The sequence below is a fragment of the Stegodyphus dumicola genome, chromosome 1 (genome assembly GCF_044657685.1).
Source record: "Stegodyphus dumicola isolate Sdum_Otavi_A_Nest chromosome 1, ASM4465768v1".
Lineage (NCBI taxonomy): Eukaryota > Metazoa > Arthropoda > Arachnida > Araneae > Eresidae > Stegodyphus > Stegodyphus dumicola.
Genome location: NC_140768.1, coordinates 77274678 through 77288741, shown reverse-complemented (window position 1 = coordinate 77288741; position 14064 = coordinate 77274678). Strand labels below are relative to the sequence as shown.

At 33.7% G+C, this 14064-nt stretch overlaps 1 protein-coding gene across 1 annotated transcript in view; it reads left to right on the top strand.

Annotated features, from left to right (window-relative positions):
• Window positions 1–5286, top strand: part of LOC118199587 (cytochrome P450 18a1-like) — a 37634-nt gene extending 32348 nt beyond the window's left edge. Inside the window, exons 7-8 of the mRNA XM_035371481.2 lie at window positions 16–206; window positions 4358–5286. Of these exons, the coding sequence (XP_035227372.1) occupies window positions 16–206; window positions 4358–4539 (373 nt within the window). The 3' untranslated portion in view covers window positions 4540–5286. The remainder of the gene's footprint in view (window positions 1–15; window positions 207–4357) is intronic.
• Window positions 5287–14064: the final 8778 nt, after the last annotated feature.

Genomic DNA, 14064 nt, shown 5'->3' with positions numbered 1-14064 from the left:
GGCAATACTTTTCAGCACACTGAAAGACACTGAACTGAATGGATATTTCATTCCAAAGAATACTCATATTCTGGCAGTCATTTGGGCAGTACACCATGACAAGAAACTCTGGGGAAATGATACTGATGTCTTTCGTCCTGAAAGATTTTTGAGTGAAGATGGAAAGAAAGTTATAAAACCTGAATATTACATTCCTTTTTCTATCGGTATGAAGTTTCTGTGTTTTTGCAATAACTTTTGTGTCGTCATCTAAATTATGTATCTGAAAATATGGTATAATAACTGATGTGCGTTTTTTTGCCATGATCAGTTTTTTTGATGAATTCACCTATTTTGCAATTTTTATTTCGTTCGAATTTTACGATACATAACATGTATGTAGTCAACTTAAGCAGAAATTAACGTATTTCCGTATATTAGATTGCAATCTAAAATCCTGAATTCTGCAAAAGTTTGTTTTAAATGTTAGCATAAATATCTACAAGATAAGTTGATAATTAAAAATTAAATAAAAGAATTCATTTTACAGTCTATGTTAATAGCTAGTTACAGAAAAAAACCTCATACATTATTTTTATCTATCTGAAAGCCTGGCAGATGTATCTATGTTAAAATAAAGTAAGTCGTATAAAACTTCTTCTAAAGATTCTGTTGATAAAAAGCTTCAAATTTTGGCCTTTCTACAAAGGGAAATTGGAAATCCTGTTGCTTGTGTTATCCTGTTTTACTAGCATAAGTGAGTGAGTGAGTGAGTTTTTTGGCGCAAAAACCAAAGATGATTATGATACGCCAAACAAAAGGTGGGATGACCTAATTTTATGAAATCAAATGCTTATTAATAAAAAATTTTAAAAAGATACATGTACCAAATCCAGAGGTGGTGAGTGAGTGAGTGAGTGATTATGGCGCAAAAACCAAAGATTTACTAGCATAAGAATCTTTCTTTTTTCTTTTTTTTTTTTAGGGATTTGCAATTGAAAATTTAGTTTTTTTATAAAGTGTGCCCGAAAAAATCTTTAATTGATTTTATCTACGGTTTTATTATATGAGCAACTATATTTTATCTTATTTGGCAAAATATTTTTATCGTTAATATTTTTTTTTATATAGCACGTGTAAAACGTAGAAAATTCCATGTATATCAAGAGATGTCGCATTTTGACAAAAATTCTAAGAACTTAATTAATAATTCCTCTCCTAAATCAAAGTTCTGAGTTCTGAGTCTACGATTAGGCTATATCATTCAAAAAATATTTAGACATACGATCTCTCATAGTTCATAAGTGGCAATAGGATAAGACGTCTGTACTCTTGTTGTTAAATCTGGTTGGAATTTCACTGAATGGGCTGGCTACCATCACCATGCTGGCTACAGAGGTTTTCGTTATGTGCAAAAGGAATACAGATCAAATTCTTTTAGGATGTTTGGAGAGTTTTCTGGAGAACAAAGAGAGAAAACGAAACTGTGACTTCAACGGATTTGAACTACGGATTTTCCATATGCAAACTGGACGTGATTCACTAACAAGAATACGTACCTTTTCCACCTACGATTCCTTTCAAGATATTGTACCCAAACTATGCGATGATATTGTTTATCCAGTTCAGTTCCAGATGTTTTTCCTCCAGTTGTTGTTCCTCTGTTTCTCCGGACTCAATTGAAAGTACACCATTAAAATTGCAATAACATGAAGGAAAGCAAATACGAAAAAGATATTTATTGCGCGTAAACAGTAGGCATGTTGTAAGCATTTTGAAGGTTTACAGGGATGCGAAATTAGTAGAAACAGCTGCCACCCCTGGTAGCTAAAACGGCCTTTATCCCATTAGGCATGAAGTCAAACTGGCCTTGGATGACAGAAATGAGCAACTCATTCTATGTTGCTTCAAGTCTATATCACATTTCATCAACCGTATTAGCTGGAGAAGGGTGAAGGGCCAGTTTCTTAGCAACCCCATGACCAGATGTTTTCAATGGGTGTCAAATCTGGAGACCATGCAGACTAAAGCAGCAGTCGAATACCCTGTTTATCGAGGAAAGTCAGAACACGTCGTGCAACCTGTGGTCTTGAATCATGCTGGAACATGGCGTTTGGGGGCCTCGAAGATACGGCACAACCACTGGACGTAAGATGTCACAAATGTATCCATCTGCGTTCAATTTACCATCGATCCGAACTACAGACGTTTGTGTCTTGTACCCAATGGCTATCCAAACCATCACACTAGGTGCAGGTTCCCTGTGCCGATATCGAATGCAAGCAAGCGACATGCGCTCTGCTCGGACACTCCATGTATACGGCCATCAGAATACTGCACGTAGAACCGGGAGTCATTTGAAAAGGCGACATTGGGCCACTCCTGTTCTTTTTTTAAGAATAATTTTTAGACGAGGTGTTTTAACCTCCAGGTGCAGTAGTGGAGGTCCAACACGCTCTCGGTATCCATTTTTGTCGCTTGGCGCACCAGTGTCGCCATCTCTCTCTGTCATCATCTCATCTCTCTCTGCATTGTCAAGCGAAGCCGAAGTAATGTTCACACTGCTGATAATCTACACTGCTGCAAATGTTGACGCACCTTACGAGCAGATGCTGGGCGTGCTGCAAACATAGCCTTTTTCGGACTAATGGTCCGTAATGTGGTCGTACGGTATTGCAGGGCTGACCTCAAAATATGTCTGTCTTCTCTGGCGTTATCCATGGAAGGGCGTTGAGATCTTGTACGCTGTTCAGTATGACCCTGAGCAATAAATTGATCTCATATTCGCATGACAGTGGTTGGATGTCGACCAGTACGACTGGCGATATCACGGAACGGTATACCACACTTTCGATAGGCAACGATCCTGCCTGTATAGAATTTCGAAACTTGTTGATAAGCATTCCTTATTATTATTCGAGGTATAATACGATATTCTGAGCGAACTCCAACCTTACAAAGCACTTTCCGAAGGAGAAATTTACTACACAACTTTTCTTTTATTCATTGCTACAGATGTTTCTCCCCCTGCGTCGTCTAAATGCCCTGAAATAGTAATCATTTGCATATCCCAACTTCTTCTTCCTTTCATGTGATTTTGAAGTTCGTCAGATCATTCCTTGATGCTGCAGTTTTAATGGCCAGCAGTGTATTTTTGCCTTTCGTGATTTTCAGGATCTTTTAATCATCCCGTTAGCAAATGTGCTTTTACTCTTGTAAATATATATTTTTAAGTTCTCAAAATTGTAGTGTATTTTAGAAATGATAAGTATTAACTCTATTTTTAGGACATTATATATATATATGTGTCATAATAAAAGCACAAGGAAAAGACGGAACACCGTAGATGCGTGATTAGACCCATATTGAAGAAGAATTTGATTGCGTAGTATGCTAGTAATGCTAACCTGGTAATATCTAAAAAACTTGGCAGTCGAGGCAGTTTTAATTCCATATTTATTGGCAACTGATATTTGTGGCCACAATGACTTTGCACTCTAGTCGTGCCTTTCCACAGAAGATTTACATTTTTGATATTGTTGAGATAGAAAGCAAGCCAGCGAAATTACATCTTAGCACAGTAGAGAGCAAAAGCTGAAGTGCGTAGTTATGAAGGATGGAAGCACGCCGAAGAGAAAAGTTTTGGTTTACAAGGGCAGTTTCAGTTCCCAATTATTACGTCATCAGAGCTGCGCGGGCCATAGAGTGATCTAAAAATGACGCAATGCAGAGACGTTATTACGATTTTAGAATAGAGAGGAAGAATTAATGCTTATAGTTATTTATTCTGATTCATATAATTTTCTCTTCTTACATATATATATATATATATATTTGGAAGTTGTAGAGTGTTGTTTTGATTCATCTGTTTGTCATGATATTGTTTTTGCTATTAAAAGAAAAGAAATACAAATGCAAATAAAATATTTTATTTCAACCTGCACTGTTCCTTTCAATCGAGCATACGTCGTTTTATTCTCCCTCTAAATGATATACTACCATGCTACTATCATTTAGCTAGAAATTTTCTAATCATAACATATGATTGAAAACTGAATTCTTTAATTTTCTTATGATTAATGTCTGCTATGTATATGAAAAAACTTTTCACCCTTGAAAATATGCGCAAACTTTTTGCTTGCTGCCTGGAAACATTTATTTGCATACCTACTTCAAATCATCGCTGAACTTTCTCTCGCAAATTGCCAAGTCTCTCATTGATTCGAATTTTCGATTACTCGAAATTGTTCTGCTGAATTAAATTTCTGCATTTAACTGCAAAAGTTAGTTTGAAAAGTTTTTTTTTTTTTTTTTCCAATGTAAAAAAAAATAACTGTAATTTATTTACATTTATGAATTTTGTGTTAATTTCATCTAGGAAAACGAGCCTGTCCTGGGAAATCATTTGCAGAAGTGGAGGTATTCTTATACGTCACAGCATTACTGCAAAAATTCAATGTCTCCATGCCACCGGGAACCAGACCAGATCTGGAAGGTATCCTAGGAATAGGTCTTCAACCAAAACGACTAGAATTAATTTTAAAGCTAAGAAAACGATGATACTTGTGCCAGGAAATTTCTTTAACTCAGTTAATTGAAAGAGTATAAAAACTTGATTTCAAGAAGAACAAGAATCTAATAATTGGAACATGTAAAAGGCATATGCAGCATGCCTACCAATGGAGATTTGAAGGAAACAATTTTTGTGACTTGCTTTTTTTTTCGTACGTATTTTTTGTGTCTAATGTTACACATAATATCTTAGTATACTCATACAGCTTTCGGATGTGTTCACGGGAATCAGACTGTTAAAAGTTCTCTTGATTAAAATCTTCACGTTTTTCTATATATCTGTGAGTTCTCAAAATGATGATTTAAGGTAAAACTTTTTTGGAACATAGAAAGTAATCTACGGGTGACAAATATGGCCAATAAAAGGCTATGAATAAGGACAGTTACGCATTTCTTTGCAGTCAAACACTCAATGATAATTAGACCGTGCGTAGAATGGATTGTATTGATTTTCATCCTTTAAATTCATAATAGCAGATATCGACTGCCTAATTTCAAAAAAAGAAAATTTCACTTAATTTTTTTTTTTTTTTTAAAGTTGGCAAGCGAAACAAGATATGTTATTAGTCACAGCCTTAATTTTTGTTTAGCCGTTTCTCTGGGATGAAGATATTCATTTCATAAATATTGCAGGTATCGTAAATAACATACCAATGTTACTTCACCTTTGATTATGATTTTCTGCATGTAAAAACAGTATGTTTACCCAGAATAAAGATTTTATTTTTATTTATTTATTTTATTTCATTTATTTATTTATTTATTTTCATTTTGTTAATTTGATAAGAATAATGCCTTTCTAAAGGTAGGTCTAAAATACTAAATGGATTATAGAAAGTTGTCGCAGTTTTAATATTGCTAACAGTGAGAAATGTTCTCTTATTTTTTAGAACTCAAGATATCGATATTTAATCCAGCAAAAATCAAAAGCATTAAATAAGCAGTTTTAAAACTTAATATTTTCCCATGACTAATAATAATGCATAAAATTCTTTTTAACAACGCGTAGGGTTAATTTTTGAAAATATATATTTCTGAAATTAGTGTTTGTTGAGAGATACACGATTTCGATAATCTGCACGCTTTGATGCGGACTTACAGACCAACTTACAGAAACCATCTCACAGTACTCATTCCTTGGCTTTTCTTACTTAACATGAACAAAGGACAGATTTGGTTTGGTTTATTTGATTATAAAAGGGATGTTCTCGCGAAGGAATTTCTAAGAGAAATTGGCTCATATTCACGTTACATATGGTGAAAAACACGAAAATGCTGACGCAACCAGCTCGTTCGCCTGAAATTGACCACTTCAGGACAAACTACCAGTGTTCAGGTTACCCTTCAGCCGCTGGTGGTCAACAAAGGAAAAGTGAATTTAAAAATCAGTAGCTTTCGTATATCTTTCAAGCATCTTTCCAAACTATAGCACCCATGAAATACTGGACTTTGTATGTTTTTTCTTACATTTTTTTTCTGGCCACTCCCATTTTTTTATCATACGTCTGGGTTGTGCCTGCTAGGAGGATTGAGGCTGTGCCCTTATAATAATAATAATGATGTGTTTATCTAAATTTTATTTTGCAGCATTTACTTTTTATTGTAAGCAGTATAATTCGAAATAAATTAATATTAGTTTTCCAGGCTTATTTTCTGCTATATCCTTCTCGTATTTCAGTAGTAACGAGGCATTTACATATTTACAGTTTTATTCACCGCTTACATGTATTCAGCTTTATTCAGTTTTTCATGTATTAGCTTACCTATACATGCTTTCAGGGAAAGTTTTTTAGAGGAAACCGATAATCGCTGAACGTTCGTAGTTCTGCCTAGTTTCAGTCCTGACGAACAGTATGGCTACATGGGAATATCCATGGTCTTTACGTATGTGTAACTTGGATAAGAACCTGTTTCCTTTAAAAACATCTATCACGAAAGCACCCCTTTTCTTTGTACAGCGTTTCCCAAAGTGTGGGTCGCGACTCCGCACCGGGTCGCAGAAAAATTCAGCTGGGTAGTGGTAAAAATTGTAAAAACACAAAAACATTTGGAACTACTCTGATATGCGCCCTCAAGGCGCCAAATTTCTCGCCAAATATTTTTGGCGAGAAACTCCTCGCTGCCATATTGCTATCTAAATTTTTTGTCTACATTTCGAACTTTAAGCCTAAAATGTCTCCAAAAACACGGTTTTCGCGAATGCAAAAACCACGTTTTGAACACACAATTTAAGCTAAAAATCCGAAACAAAAACAAAAAATTTAGATAGCAAAACCGTGAAGTTTCTAACCAAAATTATTTTACAAGAGTCCATGTACACAGCGATATGTTTTAATTTAAAAAAACATCTACGAATGGCACAATCTAGGCAACGAACGAATTTACGAACTACGCACACCTCGCTTTAATAAATTAACATAACAATAAATTTCAAAGAATACCATGTACACAGCATCCTGTTTCAACTTAAAAAAACATCTACGAATTGCACAATTTAGGCAACAAACGAATTTACGAACTACGCGCACCTCACTTTAATAAATTAACATAACAACAATAAATTTCAAAGAATACCATGTACACAGCGTTCTGTTTCAACTTTAAAAAACATCTACGAATTGTAGAATTCAGATGGTACGCACTAATCAACAAAATAACTAAAATAAATTTCAAACAATTCCAAAAAACAACAATAACGACAGAAATTCATACTAAAAAAAACAATGAACATTACATTCTACAAAATAAGAACAAGAATAAAATAAAATGCACTTACCATTAATGCTTTTTCGAAGAGCAGATATACCAATTTCATACCGCCTTTAACATGCCGCCACGTAATCACTAGTATCGTATTTATATGACAGCCAGACACACTATCCAGAAAATTCATACTATGGTTCACAAATAAATAAAATAACAAATAATCACAAATCCCTATTTCTATCACGCACAACCACTAAAAATAATCTCCCATACCTTCTTTCCACACCTCCAAATACCCATTGCCCCTCAACAGGATGACCCCGACGATATTTCCTTATGCCGAACTTCAATTCAACAACTTTCACCATTAAATCTTTCCCCCCCTAGCTTCTCAGACACAAAGCATGACGGGAACCAACGAACTCCAGCGAAAGACTTTTCAACGTCAACAGGGTTGCCATACAACACGCAATCGCGCCAAAAACCAGCGCAGAACACATATTGCCACATTTGGTGAAATTAGGGCGTATATCAGAGTTGTACCAAACATTTTGCTCTAAATTTAATATTTTTCGAAACTTTTTCAAGTACTGCAGATGGCAACCCTTTACCACCGTTTCCTACCGGACCGTTTAAATTCGGATGCTCTGATTGGCTGATTTCGATTCGTCATTCAGTGCCTTCTCCGGTACATGCGTCGTAAATTCCACGTGTAGCAAAACAAGGTTATGTTTGAATTTTTGCTACCTATTTTATTTGACAATAGTTTTTATTACCTACTATTAATAGCAACTTCATATTGGTAAGCAATTAAAATACTTTTTCTTATAAATCATTAATAAACAAATTCTTTTTATTAAAGCTTTCAACCTTTTTAAAATGGATAAATGGTTAATCAAGAAAACCACAGATTTAAATGGTGATGATTAACCAAGCATGAGCAAAGCTGAACATCATGATCGTGAAGAAACTGTGCCTGAAGCACCTAAAGCAGATATACAGCGCCAAAATAACAAGCGTAAAGCTACTTGGACTCTCAACTATTCTGACGGATATTTACGCTTTGAGTTCATTGCCGGTGGCAGTTAAAATAATTTGCCACTATGTGTTATTTGCAATGAGCAACTTTTAAATGAAAGTATGAAACCATCAAAGTTGAAGCATTTAGAAGAGGAACTAGTTGCTCAAGTAAAAAAGAGCAAGTTTTCTTCCTTGCAATTAGAGGAAAGTGCTGATATGGAGGATAATGCAAATCTAATGTATTTTATCAGATATATTGACAAAGACACGATACAAGAGAATTTTTTGTTTTGTAAAAGGCTACCGACAAGAACGACCTCAGAAGAAATTTTTAAGGCTACCAAGGATTTTGTCACTAGTCACGGTATTGATTGGATGAAGTGTGTTGGGTTAAGTAGCGACGGAGCACTTTCAATGGCAGTCTGTCATAAAGGTTTGTTTAAACAAAGTCAAAAATTAGCAATTAATTGTGTATGGGTGCAATGTAGTATCCATAAACAAGTGTTGCCGATAAAACGAATGCCTTTAAATTTAAACATGACTTTGGAAGAATGTGTCAAGTTTGTAAATTACATAAAATCTCGTCCATTAAATAGCAGACTTTTTATCGAATTATGCAAGGAAATGGGGAGTGATCATAAGCACCTCCTTCTGTATTGTAATTCACGATTCTTTCAAAAGGAAACGTTTTAAAAGGTCTGTTTGAGCTAAAAGACGAAGCCTTGGTATTTCTGAATGAACACCCACCATCTAAAATGGATGCTATTTTTCCATTTAAGGATAGATTTCACAATTTCGAGTGGTTAATAAAAGAAGCTTATTTGTACGACATATTTGCTACATTCAATGAATTGAATTTAAATTTGAAAGGCTTTGGTTTAAATATTTTCAAAGTATCGGAAAATGTCGCTGTAATAATTAAAAAAATGACTCTGTGGAAACAACGACTTTCAAAAGGAAATTTTAAATCTATTGAAACATTACATAAATTTATTGAAACTCATTCAAACTATGATGAAGAAGATTTACATCTTGAAGCACTATCAGTTTCAATTAAAGAACATCTTTCGGAGCTAATAAATAGTTTTACTTTCTGGATATTCCTTCAAATATTATGGGGATTAAAGATCCTTTTTCTGTCGATATTGAAAGGAAGAAATGCTTAATCTTAGTGAACAAGAAGTTCATAATTTAATTAAAATTTCATGCGACACCGATCTGAAAATAGTATTTGAAACTGCACCACTAATTAATTTTTTGTTGCGCTGTTAAAAGGAATATCCAAGCGTAAGCGAAAAAGCGATACAATTTTTAATACCTTTTGTCACCACTTATACGTGTAAAACTGCGTTCTCAGCCTTGGTGTACTTAAAAAATAAGTATCGAAACAGATTGGATGTCGAACCTAATTTGGGAATAAAATTAACATCATCAAGTCCTAATTTGAAATTACTATGTGATGAAAAGCAACATCATCCTTCGCACTAAGGTCAAAATATGTAAAACAAAATTTATTTACTTTAAGTTTTAAATGAAGATAATGGATTGTCTTTAATTACTTATGTTCTTGTTATATAATTATTTTGCAATTTTTGTGTATGAAATAAACAAACAAATAACTTAAATTTTGATTTTTATTAAAAAATAAAATTTGTTTTGTAAATAAATGTTTTTTATAAGGTGGGTCGCGAAAAAATTTAAAATCTCGTACCGGGCGGCGGTCAAAAAAGTTTGAAAACTCCCTGAAAAGCTGCTATATTTCTTTAATATCACTTAAATCATTCATTTACCTGGTCTATGCGGTTGTAACTATAAAAGTTGACATTTAGAATTTTCCAGGTTAAATCTGACGTCGACTAAAAATGGATATGCTGAAAAAGGCGATGTCTCCTGAAATCTTAAAATCTATTTTTAATGTCTTTTGGAAAAATTCAATCAATGCTGCATATTTTTCAATGTTTACATGAATTTGACTGTCACAGACTGAGCTCCGTAGTAAATTATGATGCTGATCGTAATAAAGTGTTGCCGTAATTTCAATTTAATTTTGTTCTCTTTAACCTATCATTTCCAAGATATTTTTTATCTTAAAAACGTATGTTTAGTCGACTTAAAAAAAAAAAGTGCCATATCCATTAAATATCGTCTAAACTCTTATTTCCAGTTCCGATGTCGCATAAGTTGACCCTTTTATTCGTTTTCCCACATATAAAATTCCTTTTCCTACAAATGTGATAAAAATTCTATTATACAAAGCGGGACCATTTTAATGATTTAGAAATATATGTATAATTACAAACAAACAGCATTTACAAACAAAAAGCATTAACAAAACAACAAACATTTAACAAGAACTTGTATATGGAATAAAGCAAGCATAGTCTGACAGTATAACACAGTCAATAATAAACCAAGAAATTAAAATTTTGTAAAAAGGTCGCTGACAATAATTGCAAAATACGAATTAAATTGTTTTAAATGAGAGCGAATTGTGCAAATTAATGGGTCAAGAAAAACTCTAAATAATAAGCCTAAAAAATGGTAAAAATTAACCGGTTACAAATTGCTGTTACTTCGAACAAATAAAAATTCCCTTTATTTTATTAGAGAGTATACCGCATATTTTCTGACAAATACTTACATTTGTAACGAATATTAGTTGCTAATCTTTTCAGGGCATTATTTCAATGAATGCAATCCTGGAAAAACAATTTGACACCTCCAGACAATGTAGTGATGTTGCTGAAATTATAATAGCAATGAGAGTCTGAAAGAGTAGCATTTCACAACTGATAAAAAGAAAAATCAAAAAGATACCTACCTACTCATGATGTGCCGTTCACGGGAGCAGCCAGCAATAGATAATTGATTGATTATTATTTTAAGCCAGACATTCGCCCATCACTTGGCATGCCCCTATGAATTTTGACATTTTAAAGAGAAACTAAATTAATTTACTTGCTGTTTTCTGATAAAGAACCTTTTAATCCTTTATATACCTGGTAAAGGAATATGCAATCCATTTAAGAAAAGGCAATAGGTGTGGGAAGGTTGGAGTATGTCGATCTGCCCACACTAACGGTGTTTATTAGTCTAATAGTATTTCCATATATCTATTAGTCCTATTTACACCGCAAATCTGTAAGTCTTATTAGGATTTCATAGAAATGGTGTTTACACTATTTCTATGGAAATAAACTGGGACGGAACTTATTGTCCAGTAATATGTCTTATTAGTTCTACTAGGCCACATCAGGCTATTTGCTTCGGTTTATGCAAAATAGGAATGCGTGCGATGCTCCTGTTTACACATATCCCATTCCTGTTGCTACTGGCAGCATTCTTTATAGTTCGTTAGAGGTTTTACATGACAAATGGAACTGATAGATTTGCAAGATGCCATTTTCAATGATCTTGGTTACTCAGACTATTACTTCTTTGCCATTCTTCCCGATGTAAACCTTGATCTAGTTTAGTCTACAAGTGGGACGTTGATGTTTCCTGTGATTTCGTTGTGTGTGTTTAAAAATGGGTGAGAGACGCTAAGATTCGTGATGGAATGCAGCATCAATATACTGTCAATATGAATGGTTTAATCTTGCGTTTGTTATCGAGATACATTCGATTACAGCACAATTTCTTATATGAAGTTTTCCAGAGTGTTTTGATAACCTGCTAAGAGCTGTAAATAACAAAAATATGTGAGTCCTAGGTGTTAAGTTTTCTTTGCAAACTTTTACCAATGGCCAAAGCCCATGACATATCAGCTTACGACACTGAGACAAGCAGCTATAAAAAATATAAAAGCAGTGAATCGTAAAAGCCTTTTAAATACTCATAAATTATCTTCGCTCTTTCGCATCGTACATTTTTCATCTTCTTCTACTGAATCTCTGAAGAGTGGGTTTATTCCAACATATTCAAGTGCTTTTCTTTCCTTAGAAAGTGTACACATTTTGAAGTGTACATTACGTTATTTTTGTTTTTATCATTTCATTCAAAAATGGAAAATTCTCAGTTCCCATACTTTTCCATTTTGAAGGAAATCGTAATAGACCCCGAAAAGAGCCAGTGATCTCAGTGAACAGAATTCCTGTACTTTATTATATATTGAGATTCAGGGAGTGATTTTGTTATTAACGCAATTTATATTAATTGCATTTTTATATTAACCCAAAATATTGCGTTCTTACACAAAATATTTTCTAGAAGCTAACAAAACTAATATTTATACTAACTACTGAAAATAGGTTTTTCTCTTTTATCCTAGATCCATCAAATTTTGAATGATGTAATCCTACTGCGAATATGTGAATTTTGGAATTTGTTTTATTATCAATTTCATATTTTGTAAAACTTTAACGAATTTTTGATTAAGAAACTTAAGAATTAAACGAGCAATGGTAACGTTGTACAGAAAAAACATTTTTATCTACAGCGCTTGAGACTGTGTATCGAAAATTCTAAAGATATGCCTAATTTAACATTATTTTGCGATGTTGCTCTTTAGTTCAAGTGCGAAGAACATGATTTTTAATAAATAAAAGTAACACACAAGATGTTTTAAAAAAAAACGCCTCTTTGGACGTAATTTTAAATTTGAAACCTTTCAGTTTTTTTTTTTTTTTTTTTTTTTTTTTTTTTTCCCTACCTAGCGAAGTTTTTCAAAAATTGGGAATAATGGGAAGGCTCGTGGAAGCCGCTAGGGAAACGAATTTAAAGTTTATTCATGAATGCACAAATTTCAATTCTTTAGTGATCTAGTGTTTAGTTTTTGTGTGTGTTATAAATGTTTAAAATACGAAGAAGGGGGAATCATTTCTCTATGAGGCAACACATGAAGACGGTGTGACATTACATATGTATTGTTTAATTCACTTTATTCTTAGAAACCATCAGGTTTTTCAGTGACAGGAAGCGGGATATATCAACTGATAAGGCTGTATTTTTTCCTAACTTCAATCACTTGACTCTAACACCCGTATTCACCAACTTTTTAACTCATGAATTTTCGTCTTAACCAGTGCGTCAGAGCGAAATCGGTATTCTACAACCACAAAATCGTGCCTTATACTTACATCTGAGCGTCGTATCCTGATTCACCGATAGTAGTGGATTATTACACGGGTTAATGTTAAGCATGCGCAGAACGATGCTAAGATAAAAACTTGTGTAAAGATGGATGCTGTGAGAGATTTGTTGATGTTGGAAGAGCTGCAGTCATTTGAAAGGAGATCACGACTGGTAGTAACAAACAGAGACTGTGATCTCGATGTTTTAGATGATATTGATTTTTGTCGATTGTACCGTTTGAATAAAACAACGGTATCGCATATAATTGATATTCTAAGTTAAGATTTGACTTGCAGTGCTAAGAACAACTATTTAACTCCTGCCGAAAAAGTGTGTATTGCCCTAAGATTTTACGCTTGTGGCGTAAGGCCTTAGGGTTTTACGAACCTTTCAATTAGTTCTTGGTGATCTAAGTTCGGTCAGTCAACCATCAGCTTGCCTGGCAATAAATCAGGGATCACAATGTCTTGAGAAGCTATGTCCTCAGTACACCAGATTGCCTGATACAGAGCACGAAAGACGAGAAGTAAAATATGACTCTTCATTATAACATTTATTGTGTATGCTATTACAATGTAACTGATATAATATTATAGAATATATTATTATTGTGTACTTGAGACTTGAAATACTATAAATTCGTGAAATAGTTGAGACGTTAAATATATGCAGAAAATTTTGTGTAATAGTACAGTTCATAACAAGAAAAATATA